The 25,370-nt window shown below is 33.2% G+C and overlaps 1 protein-coding gene across 1 annotated transcript; it reads left to right on the top strand.

Annotated features, from left to right (window-relative positions):
* The first annotated feature begins 20,336 nt into the window (after nt 1–20,336).
* LOC133784003 (uncharacterized) lies at nt 20,337–21,626 on the top strand. The gene is made up of 2 exons (XM_062223561.1): nt 20,337–21,009; nt 21,130–21,626. Exons 1-2 carry the CDS (start codon nt 20,848–20,850, stop codon nt 21,616–21,618), a joined length of 651 nt encoding a protein of 216 aa, XP_062079545.1. The 5' UTR covers nt 20,337–20,847; the 3' UTR covers nt 21,619–21,626.
* The last annotated feature ends 3,744 nt before the right edge of the window (nt 21,627–25,370 follow it).

Genomic DNA, 25,370 nt, shown 5'->3' with positions numbered 1-25,370 from the left:
CGTGGGAGGTAAAAGAATGGGAACGTGGTCGATATACATGGAATGCTGAGTCAGCAGTGTATGCACTTAATTCTTCCTCTCCAGCTGATTGGTTAAAGTCTTGATGACTTGCGTAATTTTGTTGTTCTCATCAATCAAGTCCTTCAAAACTTTATCCCGGATGGCAATTGTCTTCTCCGCCTGCTCATTTTTTCTCGGAGATCTTTTTTAGACTTAATCAAGTCTTCATTCTCTACTTGGGACTGCATCAGCTATTCATTCAACACCCTGACCAACTCCTTATAATCCATTGTTCGACATTGAGCATGACTGATCATGATAAGTCCCTAAAAAAATAACAAAGAGTACTTAGTATGAGGACAATTAATTGGAAGATATGCATGGTTATGGTAAAATACTTACACTCATCACTTCTGCAAAACCTTTGCTAAGGACAACTTCAACACTTTGCCGAGGGAGATTTTCAAAGGTACGAGCCGTCCTCTCATGGCTAAGTGTCTGGTTAAAAATCTCCCTACCATACTCGCCAACAAGTCAGAGGGGTTCACTTAGGCCCCCGGTGCCTGTTCCTGGTTGGAAAATTTTATTTGGAGCTGGAGGCAAAACAGATTGAGAAGTTGAGCGCACTAAAGTAACATCCTGGTCTGATAGTTTTGGCTGGTCGGTCGGGACAGTCTTGGCAACTTTGCTTGGAGGGTTTACACTGCTTCCCTCCCCAGCTTTCCTTTTTTGGCCAGAAGGAGTGTTAAATTGCATGAACATGTCCGAATCTACAAAAAAGTGAAACCGCTTACCGATCAACGAGAAACGTAAAAAAAAGAAAGAAATAGTTACGAGTAAATAAAAGATTCTACAATGACCATGTGTCTCTACAGAATCTACTTTATCACAGTTATTTTTCAGATTTATCTAGAAAATGATGAACCATGGTTGCAACTAGTAGGGGAACCTGAGTCAAGGATTTCATCAAAGATACCATCATCATCTTTCGAGAAATAGCTGACTTCCCTGAGGAGTTCAATGCTTTTTGCCTTTGACTGGTCAGTCATATTCACTTCATCAGTTGTACTTCCCAACCTGATCTCTTGGTTGTTCTTAGATAAACCCATCGACCTAAGGTTGTCTAAGTAAAGCAATTTTTCGACATCTTTTTCATCAATTGACATATTGGCAAGAAACTCTGCTCGGGCATGCATTTCTCTGGTTGGGAGAGTTCAATAAAAAGGTCCCCTATGAGTAAAGGCCAAATTATTAGCTTCAATATCTGAAGTAAGAAAGTAATCTATGTAATACTTCCCATGGTTTGATTTAACGATGATACCATGAAGGTACTTAATCCCATTTTGCCTATGAAAAAGGTGGGAAAAACATGTGTTCTTATGGTTGGGGTTGGTTCTAAAATTAAACAAATAATGCATTTCATGAGGGGTGGATGGACTTCATTTATGAATATTGTAAAGTATGTACAGGGCAGACAAAAATTGTATCCCATTTGGAGCTATCTGGAACAGAGAGACGTTGAAATAATCAAATACCGATAAAAAAAAGGATGCAGAGGGATGGTAGCTCCAGCATGGATATGATATCTCGACCATGCACAATAAACTCCTTCGGGATTGTTGGCTCTCTAGTGTAGATGTGGACATACTAGATTCACTCCTTCAAGGCTGAAAGACAGAGAATACCTCTCGACAACCTTAGGAGTCAATATGGAGGCCTTGGCCACATACCAAGAAGGCACTTGGTCTTCTTGTTTCTTGGTTTGAGCACAACTACATTCTGGATCTCTGTTGCGAATGTCTTGGCAGTCTTCTTCTTTGGTCTCTTAAATTTTCGCACTGGGCAAGAAGGTCTTTAAGAAGATTGAGTCTCAACCTCTTCTACTGGTTGTTCTTCCACGTAATGCTCCTACTCTACTATTTTTTGTTCTTCCCAGCGAGCTATTTGAGGGTTTGCTCTTGGGGCAGTCAACTAGTCTTTTTCACTCTCATCAGATGGTGTTGATTTTGTTGCTGAAGGAATTAATCTTTGTGGAGGAAGTACAAGGCTGATCGAAGAAGAATTTTCTTTAGACGGGGAAGACGGTCTTCGAGAGTCCTTCTGCTCGAAGATTTCGATGAAGAAGAATCACTACTGGGAGGAGTATCATTTAGCTCAGGGCGCAAGGAGTTAGAGTCTATTTGGTTGTCACCTCCCCTGTAGTCGCAACGATTCATCTACAAAAATCAAGGGAAGGTGAGTAAACCAAATAGAGAGTGTGTGCAAATTGAGAAAAGTTGTTGCCCGAAGAAATTTTTTGAGATTTTCCTAGGCAGTGTGTATATTTTCTTTCATAAAGAAAAATTATTGCCTAGTGAAAAACTTTAGTTTTTCTCGAGCAGTGTGAATTGTTCTATGACGAAAACTAGTCACTCAGTGGGAAATCTTTAGTTTTACCCGAATAACAAAAACGACGTCTATAAGCAAAGTTTGACTGAGCATCAGGTTTTTATAAAAAAAATAATATATTTTTTGTTGCTTGGTGGTTGAAAAACACAACATTCTATTCGGGATGTGTGACAAGCGAATCAAAAAGTGCATTTAAAAGGTTTTGCAGCGATTCTCAAAGAAGCTTCAATGTTCTCCAAAGACTCAAGAACCCGAAATATTAAAGTTGAGATTTTGGGTCATTTTTTCACAAAATTTCAACAAATCGGAGGTAAAATTGATTAACCCAAATCCTAAACTACATCAGATCAACAACAACAAAATTATTCCTACACGGATTCATCAAGAAATTTCCAAGAAATCTAAAGCTTAAAGTTTCGGTTTTCAGAGACTTTAAACAAAATTTCTTCTAAATTTTTAAGCTAGAAATGCTTGAAAATAAATGCAAAGTTTTAGAAACTTACCCAAAGGGATGATGGGAGCCTTGAATTCGTGAGAGATGCGTCAAAAAGGCTTGAAAAATGATGGGCACCTTTGGATTTGGAGAGCTTCGACAACAATGAAGAGGATTTTTTTTTGGTTCTTGGAGAGAGAGTGAAGTATAGATAGGCGTGGGAGGCCCTATTTATAAGATTAAAAACCAATACCCAAGCCTTTTAATCTTCTTCTACACATTATCTCACGACTTAGGAAATGTGTAGCCATCATTTCCATGACCAAGCAATGCAATCATGGGTTATTAAAAAGGCGAGAGAATACTAAGAGCCTTTTTTTTTTGGAATTTTGAGCACAAAAGGTACCAAAATTTATGGGGAGTTACCATGTGAATTTTTCATGGAGATTACTGCCCAGACATCCGCTGACTCGAGAAAGTTGTTGGTCAGACATTCATTGCTCGAGAAAGTTGCTGGTCAAACAAAATATTTTTGGGCTGCTCGAATAATTACTACCCAGGAAAAAGTTCATCATATGTTAAATGCATAAGATAAACTTGTGGGGAAAATGTTATCCCTAAAAAATCAATGTAATGACGTGGCAATTTGAAGTTACATGTGACAATATATTTGTACCAAAAGGCGCATTGATGATCAAAAAATGTGTCGACCAGAAGGAGTAGGGATGAAAAAATGCTCTACTGGGCATAACTTATATATCTTTCATTGGTCGGAGAGTTGCCGACCAGTGAGTGCAAGAGTGGTTGCCTCTGGTCGGTTACATGTCGACAAAAATCTTCAAAGGAGCATCTCAGGAACTTACTGACTGGTAAGTTCTCTAGCAGCAGTTTAGGAACTTATTGACCAATAAGTTAACTTAATGACAAGAAAGTTCCCTAGCAACATCTCAGGTACTTACTGACCAGAAAGTTCCCTAGCAGCATCTCAGGTACTTACTAACCAGTAAGTTCTCTAGCAGCACTACAGGAGCTTACTGACCAGTAAGTTCTCTAGTAGAACTTCAAGAGCTTACTAACCAATAAGTTCCCTAGCAGCATTTCAGGAACTTACTAACCAGTAACTTCTCTAGTAGAATCTTAGGAACATCCTCGACCAGAAATGTCTGTAACTGCCGGAGGATTTTTCTCAGATATCTCAAAATAATAGACTGTTTTCTTGTATTTTGAATTTGATTAATATTTTGAATTATTATATTAATTAAATGTAGTTGAAATTGCTGGTGACTGAGTCAAGTGTAACGTCCTGAATTTGCTATTAAGGCAGAGTGCCTTGATTATTGTGTCAGGAGGGCATAATCGGATTTATATGTGGAATTAATTGGATATATGTGCAATTATGCGATATAAATGGTTTATATGGTAATGTAAATAATTATGCATGTTTATGTATACTAAATATGCATGTGGACTCGTTTTTGTAAATTAGGGCATATTTATAAGTTTTGACCAGTTGATGGTATATTTGTATTGTGTATGTGTTATGAGTGAGACTCCAGTGCAATTTGGAGTTGCACATTTTGAATTTGATTTTCATAAAGCTATAATATTTTGTAGCTGTTAAGGTGTGATTTTGATTGCCATACAAAGTATGGAAGTTACAAAATAATATGGAATTGATTTGGTCATTTTCTGGCAATTTTGGGTGCCAAAAAGAGTGAGCAAAATAGAGGCACTTGTGTTGCATTGTCCATTGTGAGGCGACGCATCGCATGTACTTTACAAGAAATTACACGCTAGCCGATGCATCGTCTGGTGATAGGCGACACATCGCTTGTCGCCTAGTATGTAACATCTCAAAAATTGAGTTGTTGAAACCTTTCCAATGGTTTGAACCTCATAAAACTCTCAAATCTTCTGTTTATCACCATGAACATGTCATTGATGTTTTGTAACTGCCAAAGTGTTGGTGGAGTTTAAAAATCAAATGGTGATCCAAAACTCTATAAATAAATAACATTTGGTCACTTGTGAATAAGAGTTTTTCATCCATTTTAGCACTTGGCTGAAAACAAAATGCTTGATAATTTCAGAGAGTTATTTCCTAAATTTGAGAGTATCTTAGCGCTAACAGAATAAAAGGAAATAAGCTTTTGAACAAATGTTTCAAACCTTGTTCAAGTCTAGTGATCCCCACTACTTTTCACTTAAGGTTGTGTGAGTGAGAGTTTATTTTCTTCCTTCATCTTTATCTCTATCGTGTTTATTTGTATAGTATTGTCTTGTGTTGTATTCTTACTTCTTCATATATCTATTTTACTTGTATCTTTTGCATTAGAGTTGTAAATTTACTTTATCAATCATATTGTCCAATTGTATTCTTGTTTTGAGTTGTATTTTGATTTCTATTATTCCATTGAAATATATATTCTCTAACACATAATATTCATTATATTATTCAATTCATACATCAATGATTAGAGAAGAAGCTTGTTTATTATTGATAGAAGAAAAGTATTATTATAATTTCTTATGTAGTTACACAGTCATACTGTTTATACACACACGACACCTACATACAATGTATTTATAATATTTGTTGTTATTTAATATGAACATATATTTATATAAGTTATATTAAGTAATAAAAAATAACATGTTTACTTTTTAAATATAAATGATAATTTTTTTAATAAAAAATAAGATTATGTATTATATATTATTATAATAATGATATTTTATAACATTTCAATTTATATTAATATAATTATTAAATATTATTTTGTAATATTTAAATTTATATTAATATAATTACTAAATAGTTATTTTACCAAAATTTTATAAAAATTAGGATTATATATCATATATTCTTACAATAATAATATTTTATAACATTTGAATTTATATTAATATAATAATTAAATATCTAGTTTTTATCATATATTGTTTTAATAATAATATTTATAGCATTTGAATTTACATTAATATAATTATTAAATATTTAGTTTCGTAATAAATATTATTATAATAATAATATTTCTTAATATTTGAATTTATATTAATATAATTAATAAATATTTATTTTTAATTAATTTTAAAGATATATTTCGTGAAATATTTGTAATATTCTGTTAAAGGTAACCAAAAAAATTGGCAAAACCATAAAAACTATTAAATACGTATTTTTTTTTTAATAGAATAGATATGCAAATTAGCAAAAAATTCTTTTATTATTATTTATTTTAAGACAAATTATTCACGTAAATTTGTGGTATTTTTTATTTTATGACTAATGATGAGCTTTAATAAATATGAAAACAAATAAATTTATATTCTTAAGAGGATAGAAATATTTTAATTAGTAAAACATAATAATATACAATATTGTGTTAGTGGTTGTATAGTATACAATATTCCTTTTCAAATTCATTTCACCTTATTTATTCTATAACACTAGTATATTTAGGCAATTAGATAAGACATAAAATAGGTTTGTTACCCTTTTTATTTTAATTATTTAATAATTATAATTAATTAAATACTTGTCAAAATTAATCAATTATAATTTTGACATTTATTTAATTCATTTTATTAATATTAATATAAATTTATCAATATTAACCAAATTGTCCGAATTTGTTATAATATTATCTTTTTGAGACTTTGTAATAAAAACCTCAAATTTTCTTTTATTTATTTTCTCACAAAATATTAATAAATAGTTTAACATTATTTATTTTCATTGACTTAGTCAATATGATATTTTTATAATTAATAATTAAATTAATTATTCAAGACTACTAGGTTCATTTTGATAAGAGAAGACACGGGGACCAATCCATGAACTCAAGCTCCAATAAGTTACCGTGAGTTTATTTATAACAAATAATCTCACTACCTTATTAATTCCTCGTGACTCCACTATAGACTCAGAATTGCACTCTTGAATTCATAAAACGTTCTACACCAAATTTAAATACGTTATCCATTATTATAACCACAACCATCATTCAATCCTCTATAGATGATCTACTAATGAGACAGGAAAAAATTACCATTTTACCCCTCATTGGTATTTTATCCTTAACTCCCACAAAGTTCCTTGTAAATGATATTTTCGTAAATTTAATTACAGAAATGAGTACTCTATCATTTAATACTTGAACCAAGCTATAATGAAATCATCGTTTTACTTCTTAAACAGAAGCTGTAAATTTCATATCTATGAAAAATACTCTCACTCAATTATACTACAAAATCTAAAATATGTAAGTATGAGCTAGTCCGTAGGGTAAGTTGGTAACGAACAAATCAAAAGACTTGAATAATACAAGTAGCAGAATATTAATCGCTCAGAATTAAGTTTTAATTGACATATGGTCAACGCTGTGATAAAATTAGATTAGATAATAACGATACTTACTAATCTTGTCAATAATTAATATCGGTTCAGTCCAATATAACAAAATACATCTGATCTTATCTACTTGGTCAATGTCCTAGATATGACATCACACCAGATGTGTAAGCAGATCTTATCGTAGATTACACAATCAGCAAAAATCCAATGTACTGATTTAATCTTAGTACAAAATGATTTTGAACATATAATTACAATTATAATCCACTGTGACTGAGTCACTATAATTGTAACTATACATAAGTTCGGGATTTTATAAACGTTTATATTAATAATAATTAATCATGTAATAAAACATATAAATAATGCAATTTGATTGAACAAAATAATTTCTACTACTTTATTGGTGATAAATGAATTAAATAAATTATGTAGTTTTATAAGGGCATAAAACGCAACAACTATTCCAATAATCTATAAATTGTTTAAAATAATAACATATAAAGTTGTGTTAATTAGTTGTAATAAAAAAACTAACTCTTTCTCTAAAAAAAAAGATAAAAAAAAACGTAATCCTCTTCTAAGGTAACTCTTCCAATAATCTATATTGTTTAAAAAAAATTAAAAAATTATTGTTTAAAACTAAAGTTTACCATTTCCTTTAAAAGTTAAATTAAAAAAATATATTTAATGAAACTAAAAAAAAGTTTGCGGTTGTAATATTTAAGTTTTTTTGATTTTTTGTCGGAAGTTTGTGTTAGTGGTTGTAATGTTAAACCAAATAATCTATTTTTAGAAAGAAAAAAAAAGAGATATTTGCGTTATATGTATTCAATGTTTTACTCTTGTTACAGTTAAATATTTAATTTTTTATTCTTACTGTAAAAATACTCAATGTTCAATATATGTTAAACATAAATACATTATCATTTTTCTTTACGACAAAAATACCTAAAGTTTTTAAAACATTACTTTTTTTCAATATCTCATCTGTTGGAGTTTTTAAGTGTTGACTCACCAGATATGTATCACTCTGTAATTTAAGTATTTTTGTTATCAAAATATGTATTTTTTAAATTGTATTAATTTAAAATATCTTTTCAATTCATTTTTTTAATTTAAAATATTTTTTTAAAAAATAAATAAGAAATGGACCGATTACAGGTGACAAATATCTGCTTAATTAATATGCTTAACAACTCTAACATAGAAGGTACTCACAAAAATAATGTTTTAGCAATTTTAGGTATTTTTGCCGCAAATAAAAAAGATTAGGTATTTATCTTTAACATATATAGAATATTAAATATTTTTTTCATAAAAATAAAAAAATTAAGTATTTAACTATATCAAGGGTAAAATATTAAGTATTTATGCAGCAAATAAAAACAACAGTATACCTTACCTTAAAAAAGCTTAGAATTTTTTTTAAGCAAAGTTATTTCTTAGTTAAATAAGGGAAAGATAGAGGTTTTTTATTGTATTTTTTTATATACAAAAATAGATGAATTTTTAAATAAATTAATTCTCTGTAAAGGTAATAATTCCAATACTCTATACATTGTTAAAAATAATAATATACAGAGTTGTGTTAATTATTTGTAATAAAAAATTAACGCTCTCTCGATAATAATCCTCTTTTAAAGTAGCTTTTCCAATAATCTAAATTGTTTTAAAAAAAATTGTTAAAATTAAACTTAACTATTTCCATACAAAAAATCAATGAATCTTATTCTTGATTTAGGAAATTTCTTTGGTAGGGTCGTAGGGCTCTTTTGTGTTATCAATTTTTGAATAGTTTTCAGCGCAATTTTTTTTATGACCGTGTATATTGTAGTTATTTAGAGTATCCTGCAAATTTTCAGAAAATTCTGAATAATTTATAATGCCGAAAACTAAGTTCAAACATATTATTTTCTACGCGCATAAAAAAATTAGTCACGCGTGCAATAATCTGTTTTCGGCACTGTAAATTATTCGGAATTTTCTGAAAATTTGCAGGATGCTCTAAATAACTACAATATACATGATCATAAAAAAAAATCGCACCAAAAACTATTTACGGGTTAAGAACACAAAAGAGCCCTACCGGTAGGACTCTTTTTGAAGTTCCTGCCATAGAATTATCCCTTGATTTAATAAGAGAAAAAGATGAGTTTTTTTTTTAAGAAAAAAATTAATCCTCTTTTAAGGTAATTCTTCCAATAATCTAATTTATTTAAAATAAAAATAATATATTGTTAAAACTAAAGTTAACTATTTTCCTTAAAACATATTAAATATTTTAGAAAAAGTAACGTGAGTTAAAAACTTGAAGTAAAAAAAAGCAATTAAAAGAAAGATGTTTTTTTTCCTTTTTTATATGAAGAGTGTCTACTAACAAAATTTGTGTAGAAAAAAAGAGTAAGAGGATATGAGTAAAATATGTTTCTAATGGTGTTCTAAAAAGTATGCCAAATTTAGCACACACTAAAAATTGTGCCAAATTTGACACAAAATATAGCATGGACCAAATTTAGTATATCAATAAATGTTAATCTTTTATATACCATATTATCACTAATTATTATAATTTAATAATTGACAATTAATGACCAACCATATATGATTTTTTTAGTAATTTTAATGACAATTTTTTTCGGAGTACAAAACTAGGATTAATAAAAAAATTAATTTTTGTACATTTTTAATAAATATTAAATGAATTATTGACTTTTTGTGTTAATTTGCATCTTGTGCATTGGAACACAATTACAAATATTGGGTCAAATATAGCATTGACTCATTTTTTGTGCTAAATTTGACACAAAATTCACATGTTGTATTGGAGATGATCTAATAATATGTGCACCAAAATATTACATTGACTGATGTGAGAGTTTTATTTAACCAATTAAATTTATTTTAGGCGGGACTCACTGTTTTAAAAAATAATATCACATAAGTTGGTGTAATGTTTTTGTGCATATATCATTATTCTAAATAAAAGAGTTAGAGGAATATTATGTGGAATATTCTGTGAAACTAAAAAGTTTACATCACATAGACACTTTTATTATATAGTAGATACATGAATTGTTATGCATATAACTGACTGAAAATTAAAAAAAAAAAAATCAGTTTTATAAATTTTATTAGGGGTAGAAGGTAGGTAAAAATAATTTGGGTACTGATTGTTGTTTTAATTAGGTTTTTATTTTATTATTTTGATTTTAAAAATTAAACTTTAAATAAATTATTTTGCACAAATAGGATACCCCCGAATTATCAAAATTGAATAGTCTTGCAACATTGATTGATCATAAGTCATAACACATCACCATTATGTTTGATTTTTTTTTTTTATGGAAATCCTTTTTTAAATAGTCTGAATAAACTAGAAAGCATTTATAACAAGTGAAAAAAAGAACTTCTGTATTTTTCTATTCTTTGTTTTTTGTTTTTTTTAGAAAAAAAGTCTTTTTAACATAAATTGTAATAAATAATTATTATAATAATTTATGACGATTTCAATAATCATAATATAATTTCTGCAAAAAATCTAAGAGATAAAATTATTAATATTTTTAATTCAAAATAAACAAATCACTAATATTCTTGACTAATTTTATTTTGATTGTTATTAAATTTCATAAAAAAAAAAAAAAAACAATGGAAAATTTTTAATTTTGGGATCTAAGTACAAAATGATGCATAGATTGGATTTTTTGCCACAAAGCCCTAATTTTTTTAAGAAGTTTGAGATTTAAATGTAATTTTTTTGACGTTACGAACCTAAGTTCTATTTTTTTTTAATTGTAAATATCACTAATTCTTTTTATTAATTTGTTTTTCGTTTAGCAATTTTTTTTTCTTAGAATTAGTTGGACATGAATCAGAGCCTTGGTATAGGGTGCTAATCTTATTTAGCTTGTTGAAGGAGAAAAAGAATAAAGAAAGATAAAAGTTCAAACGAAAATGAAAATGAAAAGATAGAATATAAGAAAAGACAAAAACATTTTATGGTAGTAACTCATAACATATAAAATGGCTAAAACAATTATCATATCCAACTCAAATAAAGACATGTTATTATTTTAAATGAAACTCAAATGGTATTCCATATCTAGTTGTCTAGATCTGTATTCTTTTTAACAAACAAAAGTGCAAAGACAAGCATTGTAACTTTGGCCAGGATTATAACACATTCCTTGTGCTTGTTGTCCTGGGAACTTAGCCACACAGTTTTCATTACAGCACCGCTCATTGCATTTCTGGCTGCATTGTCCAATACTTGCAGTACATGTTTTCCCCTGACACGTATCAATGTGTACTACAAACAAAAACAAATCCATTATTATGATAATCACATGAAAACTTATCTATGATTTGTTTGATAAAATATAAGTACTTACGTGCGAACAAGAATGTTGATACAAAGAGAAGGAGAAGAGTAAAATGAATTTGAGAGATCTTAGCTGCCATCTTTAAAGATATATTGCTCAACAATGTCCTTATGCACTAGGGCAAGTGTTGAAAATGGACTTGTATAATAGCCTATTTAAAAGAAAATTACTCAACGAAATTTTCACCAATTTTTCCTTTTCAAGAAAGAAGCCAATGTTTATCCTCATTTTGTTATATTTAATCACAAATACTACAAATTATTAGCTGTCATATAAATGAGTACAGATTTCCTTCTAAATTGATTTCTAGTAGTAGTTTGTGCATTTTGGGGCAATTTTTGCAGTCAAGTAGGAAAGGTTGCATCATATTTAATATGCAATGGATTTTTTGGTATTGTATTGGTTGTATTTGAAATTTTACAAATAATATGGATTACTTAATAGGACGAACACATTTTTTAATAATTTAAACGCATACATTAGAATACCTTATTGGGATGAGAGTCCCCTAAAAAATAAAAATAAAAATAAAATAAACAAACCATATTAAGATGAGAATGTTCTCTTTTTTGTTCATTAGATAAAATTTAAATTTCTAATAAAAATACTAAAAAAAAGCTACCTAAATTTAAAAATATTTAAACAAAACTACCTAAATTGAGATGATCATCCCTCAAATTATCAAAGTTTTGTGAGTGTGTTGGTTTTTCTCTCTTCATTCCTCGAAATAAAATTTGTTGAGAATTGATCATTCGTTATTCAAACTTTGTTCGCACATAAATCATTAATTCAATCAATTGGCTTAATGATTTGAATAATAATCAAATTTTTGTTCTATATTGTTAAAGTATGCTGTACGAACTTCTTATCACCACCCATATTTGATCCTATAAATGTTTGAGGTGATCGTCCAGCAATTTCAAAAGTACCTTTCCTGGTTTCTGTGTAAGTTTTTCTAATCCTTTAGTTTAATAGCACTTTCTTCCAGTTCTTCATGAATAATTTTTTAGATGTGGTTAAGTAGTCTTACACAAAGTGGTATAAAATACTTAATGGCTTTTACTTAAGTTAAAGTGAAAATATGAGATTTTGTTGTAGGGATCTATAATTGACTTTTATGGGTCTAAGGTGATACAATGAGATATCTAAACATGCCCAAAAAGTTTGAGAGCATCTCGAGGTGTTTAAGGTCACTTTTAAAATGTTAGACCTGCCTATATGGTGATGCATCGCCTCCCTATAGGCGATGCATTGTGTGCAAGGAGCCGATTTTTCGCTTGATGTGTTCGTACAGTTACATGTTTTTGCTTCAAATGATGTGTTCAAAATCTCTAATCTTAATTGTTAGACTTAATGACGATGCCTACACCATAAACAAGGGTTATTAGAGTTGTAAAGCCTTGATCACACTTTACAACTCTCTATCTAGCTCTCAAAGAATATTCATTTTCTCCAAGAAACTCATCAAGAATTTCTTGACTTGTATGAGTTTAAAGGCTTGTTTAATCCCACTTTTCATTCCACATTGGTGAAGCTTCAAGCAATTAAGGGAAGACTTGTAATAGAGATTTTGGACAGCAATATACTTATTGTGACAAGCCTTGATTTTCAAAACAAAGGTTGTATATTTCTAAACCTTAACTTTGTAATTGTGTTATTCTATTGTGATTTACTTCTTTGATCGTATTCATTATTGTTAGTATTGATTATTAAATGTTCATAAATTCATGTTTTAAACATTTAATCACTTGTTCTTCTATTTTCAAGATTTGCATTCATACTTTGAATGTGGTTATTTGATTATTAAGATTTTCATTCATACTTTGACTATGGTTCTTTAATTATCAAGATTTGCATTCATACTATGCATGTGATTCTTGATTAGCATCTAGGTTTTGTATTGTTGATTTTATTCTCATTATTCACTGTTGATTTAGAAAGTGTAAGCCATAAATTCCCAACAATCAAAATCTCTGTCTCTAATTATTTTCTTTTTGTGTTTTGCATAATAAACAGTGAGGGAATTTGTTCATCTTCTACAATACTCAAATCCTTGCTTCAAGATTTGGTTTGTGTTGAACACATAACCATGGAAGATCAAAGGACATTCTGCTTGGATATACACAATATTCATGTGATTATGGATTCAAAGTCTTCATCAACAAAGGATGAAACTACGCTATGGGATTACATACTTAAGACGAATGGTATCATCAAATTCCTTATTTCTAAATGTGTAGATTTTAAGAATTTGAGAAAAATGTGTTTGCTGCCATATTTTTTGTGAGTTTGAATTTATTGTTTTTATTAAGAGTACAATGGTGGATGTTAATGAACAATTTAAGGGATATTGTTATACTTGTTTTGTTTGTAACTTATTGATCATCATGTAAAATATGGTAATTGTAAAATCAACCATGATAAAATTAGGGTTAAGGCAATTGATGTTGAGATCATTGCACTTCCAAATAAATTTAATTGGGTCATTTTATTTTATGATGAGATCTTTGTGACCTTAATTAAATTTAATGCAATCGATGATGAATGCATTGTAACCCTAATTAAGAATAATGCATTTAATGAGGAATGCGTGATAACTCTAAAGGAAATTGACATAGTTTATGCATATGGTGATGAGACTAGTGCAACCTTAAGAGATTGTAAACATGTCAATGTAATTGATGTTGAGAACATTGCAACCTTAAGTGAAGTTAATGCAACCCAATGGAAGGTGTAAGGAAGGTGGTATTATACTTGTTCTACCATTCATGCAACCTATGACAAAAAAAAAAATGTCAAGACATTTGAAAGTGCAAATGATGGACTTGAAATCCTAATAGGAAATGAAAATATATCCAAGGTACTTGGAAGGGGCTGCATTAATTTATGTTTCACTAATAAAATGAAAGTGGCCCTAACTAATATTTTCTGTTCCCAATATGAAGAGAAACATTGTAAGTGGAAGTCTATTGGGTAAATCTGGTATCAAAATGTAGTTTCAATCTAGTAAGGTCATTTTGACTAAATTTGGTACTTTTGTAGGAAGGGGTGTTGGGGATATAGCTATACACAAACTTTGAAAATTACAATTAAAATGAATAAACCAAAGATAATATACTCTTTACTAGAGGAATAATACAAAGGAAATAAAACAAATAAGAAGAAGTAGTAGAATGAAACTTTGAGTTGTAGAACCTTAATTACATAAAATCACAAGTCTATAATTTTATGTGAATCAATAAATATAACAAAGGCTTTACACAAATTGAGATTTGTTGTCCAAAAATCTCTATTCCTAGCCTCCCCTTTAAGATTGCTTGAAGCTACTACAATGGAATGAGATTGAGATTTACAAGCCTTGAATCTTCAAACAAGTCAAGATTTCTTGATAAAGATCTTGGAGAATACTAGTAATCTTGAGAGCTAGAGAGAGAGAGAGAGAGAGAGAGAGAGAGAGAGGTGAGTGATCAATTTTCCAAAAGCTCAAATGACCCCTTTAAATAGTATAGGAACTCTCATTAGACTCAACCGATGAGATTAGAGCATTTAATTTGAATTTTAGAGCCAAAAACACGTCATTGTATGGACCGCCCAGGTAACACATTTCCTGCAGGCGATGCGTTGCCTGTGTAATGTTTTCAGAGATTTGCGACACGTCGCCTCCCAGAGGCGATGGAACGTAGGTTTCTCTGACTTGGTGCCCCTAAACTTGTCTCAGAACATCCCCAAATGCCTCCAAACTTTTTGGGTACTCTCATACACTCCAAAGAAAATTTTTGGACCCAAAAATATAATTTATAGATGCCTATACCAAAAGTCAACTCGCACATGTTGATTTTAGTGAAACTGTTATGGTTTTTGCACCTCTTCGTGCCTAACCAATTTCACTATGTATTTAACCAATCATAACAATCCACCACTTGGTTAAATACATCTTATTCCTCTAGCCCAAATGATATTAGTGAATAAAATAAAGTATTTTTTGGGTTTGAACTTTATCTTAGTGAGAACACTACAAAGCTTATATTGAGATGCTAAGGTATTCTCAAAAGATTGAACCCGAAATTCCTAGTGGTAAAAACTTGTAATGTCTCACACACCTCTACTTGATTACTCGTGTATTTCCCACTTTGCGTGATTTTCACTTTTCATGGCCTTGTGCTTATCCATTCACGAACCATCCAGAGAGAAAACTCGTATTCTCTTGAGAGGTGGCACCACCTCTAGGTTCACATAGGTGAAATTCTTACAACATATTTGCTACCTTTAGAGATGCTTGTTGCTCTTCAACTGAATTTCATTAAAATTCTATGGCTTATCCCTCATGTTCAGTAGCAACCAACATTAACTTATCCTAAATGGGACTTTTAAGTTTTTAATGTTGTAAACTATTCCCTTATCAACAACGTGTTCTTACCCATTGAACTCTACATTGATGTATACAAGCTTTGAGTTGGGTTGCCATTATTGGGGAATCTATTGGTCAAGGAGTTTTAGTCTCATCCCTTTATTTGTGAAACTCACCAAATCTCTTCCTAGAGGTTTGGTAAATGAATCCGCTAAGTTCTCACACGATTTGACATACGAAATTGATATGACACTCTGTTAACGCTGTTTTTCGTCAACTTGAGAACATAAGAGCATGGATTCAAGAATAAAAATATAATCAAATAAATAACACCATATTTTATAGTGGTTCGGCCCTAAAAAGATGACCTACGTCCACTTAATATTTAAGCTTGAAGAACCATAGTTTCCAACGAACTTGCTTCGCCGGTTATTCTATAGTCCTCCTTCGCTTTACATTACATAAGGACTGTGTATACAAGAATGATCATTCGGTATTATCAATTTCCTCCCCCCATTTCTATCCCATCTCCTTTTATTTATAGTGAGGAGTTTTAGGGTTCAATTAGATCATGGGCCTAAGTTATTAGGCTAGGCCCGCAAATAATACATTACAACAGAAATACAATTATATTTTGATAAATGACAACTATGTACTCATTCGCTAACCTTGTTAGCGTGGATGTTGTGTGCTGAATGAACAGGATCCTCCTGTTAACGTGTAATGGTTTGCCTTATACTCTGTGAGAACAGGAACCATTTTACACTACGTGAGACCAGGAAGGCGAAATGTTCCGTTCATACTCCCTTCATAATTGCTATTTTTTAAATGTCATAAATGTCCAAAAAAATGGGTATAACATTTGCCCCATAAGTCAGTTTTCGTGCTTTGCGCGATTCTGACTTAGTTACGCGAACAATTTCCCCATTCATTTTTGGTTATACACTTACATGACATTTAAACAAAATATCCTTTTCACGACCACTTCTCCAATCGTTCTAAAGGCATTTTATTTGATAGCAACTTGTTATATCCTTCTGTCCTGAAAAATATATACGCGAACAAACACACCACAAGCCTTTTGAAATATCGTGTTGTTTCAAGCCTTTTGCAATTGACTTATTATTACTGACTTTTGTTCGCCCTGGTTATATAAAGTGGCATGACTTTTCCTTTGTACCATTTACTCTTACCGAACAGACTTATACACAAGCAAACGAACATACTTTGTTCTTTGCACACAAATGGGGTCAAAGTCCCTTTAGACTAATATGACCCTTAGGCCCACCACTTTGAAAACCTAGCCCATCGCTTGGTTTTGTTCTCTTAGGAGCCTTCATGGTTGAGAGTAAGTTGCCGCCTCCCCTTTCTTGCTCTGAGAAGCTCGACGTCATGAGAGGAGAAGAGTCATCCTGCCGCTTGTCACCGACATCACCAGAGTAGCATGATTCTGCCAAGAAGCTTCTGTCACCGTTGCTTCCTTCTTGCAACATTTATTGGGTAAGCATTTCATCTGATTTATATAATTGGATTTGAGCACACTTGCTGATGCTTAGCGTGAAGCTTCGAACTTTTAGGGCCATAGATTCAAGCTGCTCAAAGGTTTCGTTAGCAATCGACATTCACCGTGGGTAAATGCCTGATTGCATGCAATTAACCCCTTGTATATGAGCTAACAAAACCCTTTACATATATGTGATTCCATGAATTTTTCCTCTTGGTAACTGTTTTCATGTATGTGAATAGACCTTTGCGTATATGTGAGCATAGTCTATAATTGTTTTAGCATAATTGTTGCCACTGATTCCTTGCACATAAGCGAACAAAGTTATTTTTCTCCCCAACATGTAATTCCTTGAGTTGTTCCTCATTATTCGCTCCTTGTATATTAGCTAAAACAAGTTTTTATACTCACTTCTGTTCGTTGAGTGAATTGGTTGACCCTTGCTTTTCATTCTGTTTTGCTGGCATAGGCGATCCGTAATTCCAGTTTAATGCTAGTAGTGATTGAAATTATTCGCTTAGCACCAATAGATGAGCAGCAGAAAACATGACATTCTTGCTCTTTGTACAACATTCTGTTTGTTTCTTGCAGCGACGTGAACATCGTGTTCTTAAGGCTATAAAAGAGTACTCAACACTTGCTTTTGTGCTTTTAGCATAATCATATATACAATTAAATCATTTTATGCCACTATACCATATGCTAATTGTGATTCCTTACAACGAGCACATAATACGAACACAAATGTGTCCTTCTTTGATATGATCCCTGTTCGTCCACTAACTCGGCTCTTATGAATAGAAGAAAACACATTCTTTTTTCCCATCCATTTAACCATAAGTGAACAACCACCTTTAAATATTTAAGGTCCAAATGGTTTCATAGCATCAAGAATTTAGTCTTTTAGCACTGATTATGCAGATACGGGCGAACATAAATGCATATAAGCGAACAAAGCCAAGACTTATATGGCTTTGTTCAATTCTAGCGAATAAACCATCTATGAACCCACGCGAACAATTGTATTTCGTTTGCTTCTTGTCTTGTTCATTTCCATGTGTAGAAATAAAGATGATTAACCATCTCCCATTTATTTGAATGAGTTGATGCCATTAGAGTAGAGACTTAAAATTCTTACTCGTTTCTAGACACACAATCGAAAAGTTAGTTTCTTTTCGTTCCCCTCATAAGCAAGTCCCTTTTCTTCGATTCTGTTCTCATCTGGTATACGTATATAAGCTTGGTGCGAAAAAGAACCTAAGTAACTCCACATTGCCTTAGGCAAATAGGTCCTCATAACCCATCTAATTTGTTTCTTGTTCGCCCAATCATTGATCTATTCGAATAGAGTGATGCAAAAGAACAGAGCTCTATGATTCACAACATTTACCTTTTATTCACACCATTTATAGTATAGGTGGATAAATAAGCTTTTCCTCCAACGCTGTAGGTGAATAGGTTGCAACTTTGAACATGCGAACAACTTCACCTAAGTCTCGGTCCAATCCATCTTTCATGAATAAAAATGAGCAGGTGCTCCTCTTGCCATTGAGTGCAAGCACGCACTCAGCAATCGCTACTTAGTTACTTGAACAGACATCACACACCTTTTCCTAAAGTAGAATTTGTTAGTGTCTTGTAAACAGAAGGCTTAAATCAACCCATAAACGAACATGTTGCTTGAACTAACCCATTAAAGGAACAGGTTGCTTGAACTCCTTTTATGAGCGAGTTTCCTTGTCCTCCCCAAGTATAGATTCTTTTGCAAACTAGCTTATTCATGTGTTTTAGTACCTTTTCGGTTCTATTCACCCTAGCCGTACACTTATGGACGAACATGCCTCATATTGTGTATGTGAGAACAGAATCTTACTCTTTCCTCTCCTTTTCAAGTACTGGGTTTTGCTTGGTCTTTGAGGAGTCCAGTTTCTTTTACAATCCGGTTAGGCCTCGTTCTTCGAAGTGTATAGGGATCTGTTCGTCCCTATTTGCTTCTGATCTAGGACCAAGTCCATGCCTCCCAAGAAATCGAGAGCATTAAGGAAGAGGAAAAAAGTCGACTATACCGAAAAAGATCTTGGAGAAATCTTTAGCTTGGATGGTTTTGTGACACCGAGATCCATCTTTTCTACAAGTGACTTGTCTCATTTAGTAGATAAGTATGGACTTATTGGCGAACTCGGTCTTAGAGTCCCTATTAATGATGAGCAAGCAGGCTCCCAACCAGACATGTATACCGCTTTGAGTCCCATGCATTGCCAAGCAGGGGCCTTCCTTCCACTTCATTCATACTTTGTGGAAATATGCGACTATTTTGGAATAGCCCCATTCCAACTAACGCCTAACAGCTACAAACTATTGGTACTGCTGCGTATTCTATATAGAGTGTTAGATTGGCCTCCCTCTTAAGCTTTAGAGGTTCACTTCTTGTTCAATCTCAAGTCCAACCGTGTATCGGGTTATGAAGGATTCTACCACTTATGTAGCTATTCTAGTGGGGAAGTCCTTAGGAGTGGCGTTTCCAACCCTGGTCGCTACTTTAGTCAATAATTTTTTACCAATGCTCTTCAGTCCGAGCATAGGCCATTCCGTGATATTGGTAAGTATCAGATCGTTTCCCTTTCAATCATTTTCTATTCGCTTCCTTCACGTTAAGCCTATTCTTCTTGGCTAACTTGTTGTTTTAGGTCCTTATAGGCGACCGACTCCAACCTCTGAGATGCGAGAGCTTCTTTCTTAGTTACGTCAGTTGGATGGCAAGTATAGGAATGCATCCTTCTTTATAAATGATGAAAATTAACGATTGGTCGGTCTACTTGAACCACACCAGTCATTAGATCATCTATCGCCGCCTTCGAAGTTTGACTACGTTCCCTTTTCTAAAGTTCAAGAGTCTATACCCGAGAGGAGATCAGAAGAGATTTTTGTTGTTCCCGACAAGCCTGAGTCAGTTCACTTTGAAGTTTTGTCTACTTGCTCTTCCCCAAGCAGTCTTTGTTCTAAGTTGCCCAACTGTTCAGAGTTTGACTTATCGCAAGTGCCTCTCCCTTCTGAAACTTGTAGTGATGTGGGAGGTCTTGCTCTATCCCCTAGAAATGGGCACTATTCCTCCTTCATTGGTTAAATGAATACTTTCCAAAGGAAACTTGTATTGATAGTCCTTTTGGTATATTATTTTTTCTTGACCGCATTATGACATATATATTCTTTGCATCTTATCTGACCACTTTTCTCTTGGCAGGAGACATGAATGCTCGAGCTTTGATCGGTGGCCCTGAGGTTGTAGGTACAAGGGCCAACAAGAGGAGGAAAAAGTTAGCGAATAAGAATAAGGGGACCCTTGCGGAGTCTTCTTCTGTTCATTCAGGCTAGAGTCGGCTTCTAGCTGGGGTTATACCGCCAGCCCCTGTGACGACTTCTAGTGTGGTACCCATGACTCGGTCCTTATCTCCTATATTACCTTCTCATGTTCAAATGGTGGTACCTAGATTCGAAGAGGTCATCCAGAGTGACCAGATACGGATAGAATGGTCTTTCTCTGGAGTTTGTGTCCCCAACGAGATCGTTTGCCATTCTATTGCCAACACTGTTCAGGTATGGTTCTTCTCTTATTAGCGTACTTGTTATCAATCTGCTTGACTTTTTGTATTGATCTATTTTTATCCTTCGCAGATAATGATCACCTTGACCAAGCTATCTGAATCTATCGAGCAGTTGAAGAAGGATAAGGAAGATACATGTCGTGCCCTCATGTCTGAGATAGACACTGTTCGTGGTGAGAGGAACAGTTGTAAGACTGAGCTTGAGCAACTCAAAAGTTCTTCTTGTACCAAGATCAATCAACTAAAGGTCGAGATTCACCGTCTTCAGAAGTCTCATGCTATTGAGGTTGAGCAACTTAAAGCTGATGCGGAAGCTGATCGTCTTCAAGCCCCTGAAGAAGAAGGAGAGATCCTAAATAACATGTTTTTTCAGGCCTGGAAACACAACTGCAGTATTGATTTAACATTTCTGAATGGCGGAGAGAAGTCTCTACTAGAGGCTTGCGAACAGAGATTTGTTGATGAAGAAAACTCCTTTGTTCGTACCTCCTTAGCACAGTCGGGAAATGGTGATGTTTCAAGGCCTGAAGATATCACTACCCGCGCTTCTACTGACCCCTTAGCTGCCTCGGGAGACCAGACCCTTGAGCCAGAGTCCTGATAGCTTGGTTTCTAGAGCACCTTATGTTGGAGTATTTTGTACTTGCATACTCTTGACTCTGTGTTTTCTTTTGTAGTCTGTACTTGCACGTCAACAAACAAACAATTTTTCCCTTTGTTCTTAGTGCGAATATATTAGTCACCTTAAGTGCTTGTTATGAACTGTCTAGTTCGCCTTTTGTGAATGGTACGAACAACTTGTGTATTTTTATATCTGCTTTCTCTCTTTTCATGGATTGTGTTTGCCTCACCCTTAGGCGCAGGTGAGTAAATACAATTTCATCTTTGTGGGTAGAACGAACATAACACTTTTTTTTTGCAAATTTGTAGAAAGTTTCTTATCTTGTGTGTTCTTACACACCATATGGCCCCCAAGTGATTGAGGAGTCTCGGTCCTTGATCACTTGATAGCAAAATTCAATTTTTGTCACCATAGGCTAATAGAATCATTCTGTTTGTTTCACGTATACAAACATAGAAGAACACGCTATGCTGTGCGAATAGGCCACTAAAGGTTACTCCTTAAGCTGGTAAGCAACCAGAATTGGAGGTTGTCCTTTAATGGTGATCGATCGTGGTTTAAAAGTTGTCCTCTTTCCTAACAACGATTAGGTTCTGAGGTTATCTTTCAAACTAGAAGAATTTGAAGTTATCCTTGATCAAAGTTCAAGGTTATCTTCTTTCCTGAAAATGTTTCCGAGTTCGTGCATCACTCGGTTCCAACCTAGCTCAACCAAGTTTTAAATGTTTGCTTAATAGCTACCTATTAGTATTTAGGCCTTATTCCTAGTTTGGACCAGGATTTTATAACTTTGATTTTTCATGTTAGTTTACTAAGTTCTATTTGGAATCATCTTTGACAATCCGAGCTAAAGTTCCAGCTCGGTTTTTATTTCCAAATTTCACTTTTATACTAACTTGAATTTTTCAAAGCTTGATTGCGTTATTTAAACTTTCAAGTACGTCTACTTGTTTGTTTATTGTCACAATCACCGTGTATACTTATTTAAACATATAAGTACAATGAGCTTATAACTGCTTGAAACTCATACTCTTTTATTCATAGAAGCATGATAGGTTAGAATATTACTCAAAATTTTGTTGCACAAAAAATTTGTAATATTTTTCCTTTTATGGGCGGTCATCTCTATACTTTAACCTTTTTTCAAAAGTTAAAGACAAATTTTTTTATTTAAAAGATGTATAGATTTTTTCCAAGCTCGTTGTGTGGTTATATCCAACACCTATATGCCCCCAAGTCCCAAGTTACAAGTCTTGGATTACTTTCTCCTCAGGTTCGGGCTGGTTTTGTAGTGCGAAATTTGAAGTTATCCTTTTTCGAGGTTATCTTCTTTTCTGATAATGATCAGAATTCAAAGTTGTCCTCTTTCATGATTAATTTGAATTCGAGGTTATCTTCCTTTCTGATAACGATCAAAATTCAAAGTTGTCCTCTTTCATGATTAATCCAAATTCGAGGTTATCTTCTTTCCTGATCGCGATCACTTTATAAAGCAATATTTAACAGTGATTCCTCTGAGAAGAATCTTTGTTCATACCCTTAGTAGGTTTGGTTACACCGGGTAGGCAACCAGAATACCCCTTAAGGCCTGATTTCAGTGTTGGGCGAACAGGTTCCTTACTGCTCTTACTCCATTAGTCATAAGCGAGTAGGATTATTCTTCATTCTTGTTCATTCTCTTTGTATATCTTAAATGGAATATATACATAGTTAGGCGAACATGCTCTTCCTTGGGTTGGTGTGGTCATGACTCCGAGTTGAGGCCTAAAATTCTTACTCCTTGCTCCAACCTACTTGTGTGCGAACAATTAGTGTTCTGTTCATGTTGTCTCATTAATCTAGTTAGTGATAGTAACTTTTCTTCATCCTCGAGTATGCTCTCAAGGTTGCGAGGTTGAAAGTATTTTTCAAAAAATTCCAACTATATCGATTTATGAATATCGTTGGTTAATCTAGAATTCCAACTTTATCCTTATATCAATTTATTTTAGTTGGTTAATTCAGATTCGTTACATAGTCAAGCTCGTGCTAACAGGCTCGTCCTGTTTGTTCCATGTGTTAGCATCATGTACGAGTTATTCAAATATAACTTATTCAAGTCAGCTCGAAAGTTATCTTGATAATGTGTATCGCTAAGCTTGAAAACTCATCAGCAAATATCACATGGTTTTCCTTGGAATGCCTTCGATATATCCTGTTCGTCCCATGTGTGGATGCATGGGTGAACAGATTTCATTCAAGGATCAAACAAACAGGCAAAATTTTGAGATGTCTCCAGCACTTTTTTGACCTCGAATTGGTTCGAACATAATCTTTCGAGATGTGCTCCCTTATTCCTGTTCGCCCCTTGTAAGAATGCAAGGGTGAACAGGTTTCATTAAAGGGTTATGTCAAGCTGTCCCTTGTGTGTACGAGCAGGGTTTTGTAGTGACCTTGAAATGGTCTCGAGCCTTATATTTTGAGCTCAGTTCCCTTGTGGTCGCGCAACATGAGCTTTTAATGAACGAATAGGACCTCGAAATCCAAGTCATCTCGAATAATCAACAGAATTGCTAGTCTGATCACTGTCTCGAAAATAAGTACGGTTGATCACAAAAATTTATGTTGTAGTTTCAGCTCGGGTGATTACTGTCTTGGAGATGAACTATGTCCCCAACTTGGTTGTAAATAGTGGTTTAGCTTGGAGATGAACTCTATTTATGGCTCGAATGATTTTTGTGGAGTGATGGCCAGCTAGGGTCTGAGTATCGGATACCGTTCACATAGCTTGCATAGAGGGGTGATTAACTTGGACGACTTATATGAGTTGGCTCTGGGGTACATATAAGTCAGCTTCGAAGATAAATTCTGTCTATAGCTCGAATGTCTCCGACCTCGGAATTTTCACTAATGATTTCGAAGCTCTGTTCACTCCTAACAATTTTAAAGGATTATAAGCAAGCTGATAGACCCTCTTTGCCATGATTGCGCGAATTTGACCTCAGATGTTATGAAGCTTACGAGTTAATGTCCTTGATAGCTCGTATTCGTCATCTTTGGAATTTCCTGTTATATAGGGTGAACAGAATTCTTGTACAGAGGCATGAGAACATGATTCTTTTAGGCACGAGAACAAGATTCTCGTAAGTGTGAGAATATAACTCTCTTAACAGCTTGGAAGAATTTTAAACATATCTTTACACTTTTGTTCGCCTAGTATAGGCTACAATGGGCGAACAGGTTCTCTTTCCGTGTGGAAACATAGAAACGAACAGGTTCTTTACATGCTTCTGGCATGTTATTCCAATCCTTCTGTGGTTGCTCTTTCCCCTAATAAAGACATAAAAGCAAGTAAAATTCCACACACTAGCCTTGCAAGGTTTTTGAGCCCTCCTACCTTCCTGTTCGCCTAGCCCACCACTACATTATGGGGGGCATATTTCCCTCTTTGGATAGCTGGGATTGCCTACTCCTTGTTCACCTTTGGAATGTATGCATGAGTGCACAACTATTTTTTGAGGATTTGTGGTTTATACTCATAGGCGATCAGGTTGCACCTTCTGTTCTCATGTGTTGTATACAAGTGAATGAACAGGAGATCTTTCCTAGGCTTTACAGCTTCGTTGTGGTATCCGTTGATTCCATAAATGCATGAATGCACATAGGATTCTAAGCAATGGTTTTTATCACTGTTAACAACTTGAATAAGCCGCCGCCATAGGTTGATCTTTCCTTGAACTGTCATGATTGCT

Source organism: Humulus lupulus, chromosome 6, assembly GCF_963169125.1.
Source record: "Humulus lupulus chromosome 6, drHumLupu1.1, whole genome shotgun sequence".
Lineage (NCBI taxonomy): Eukaryota > Viridiplantae > Streptophyta > Magnoliopsida > Rosales > Cannabaceae > Humulus > Humulus lupulus.
This window is presented reverse-complemented; position numbering and strand designations above follow the sequence as displayed.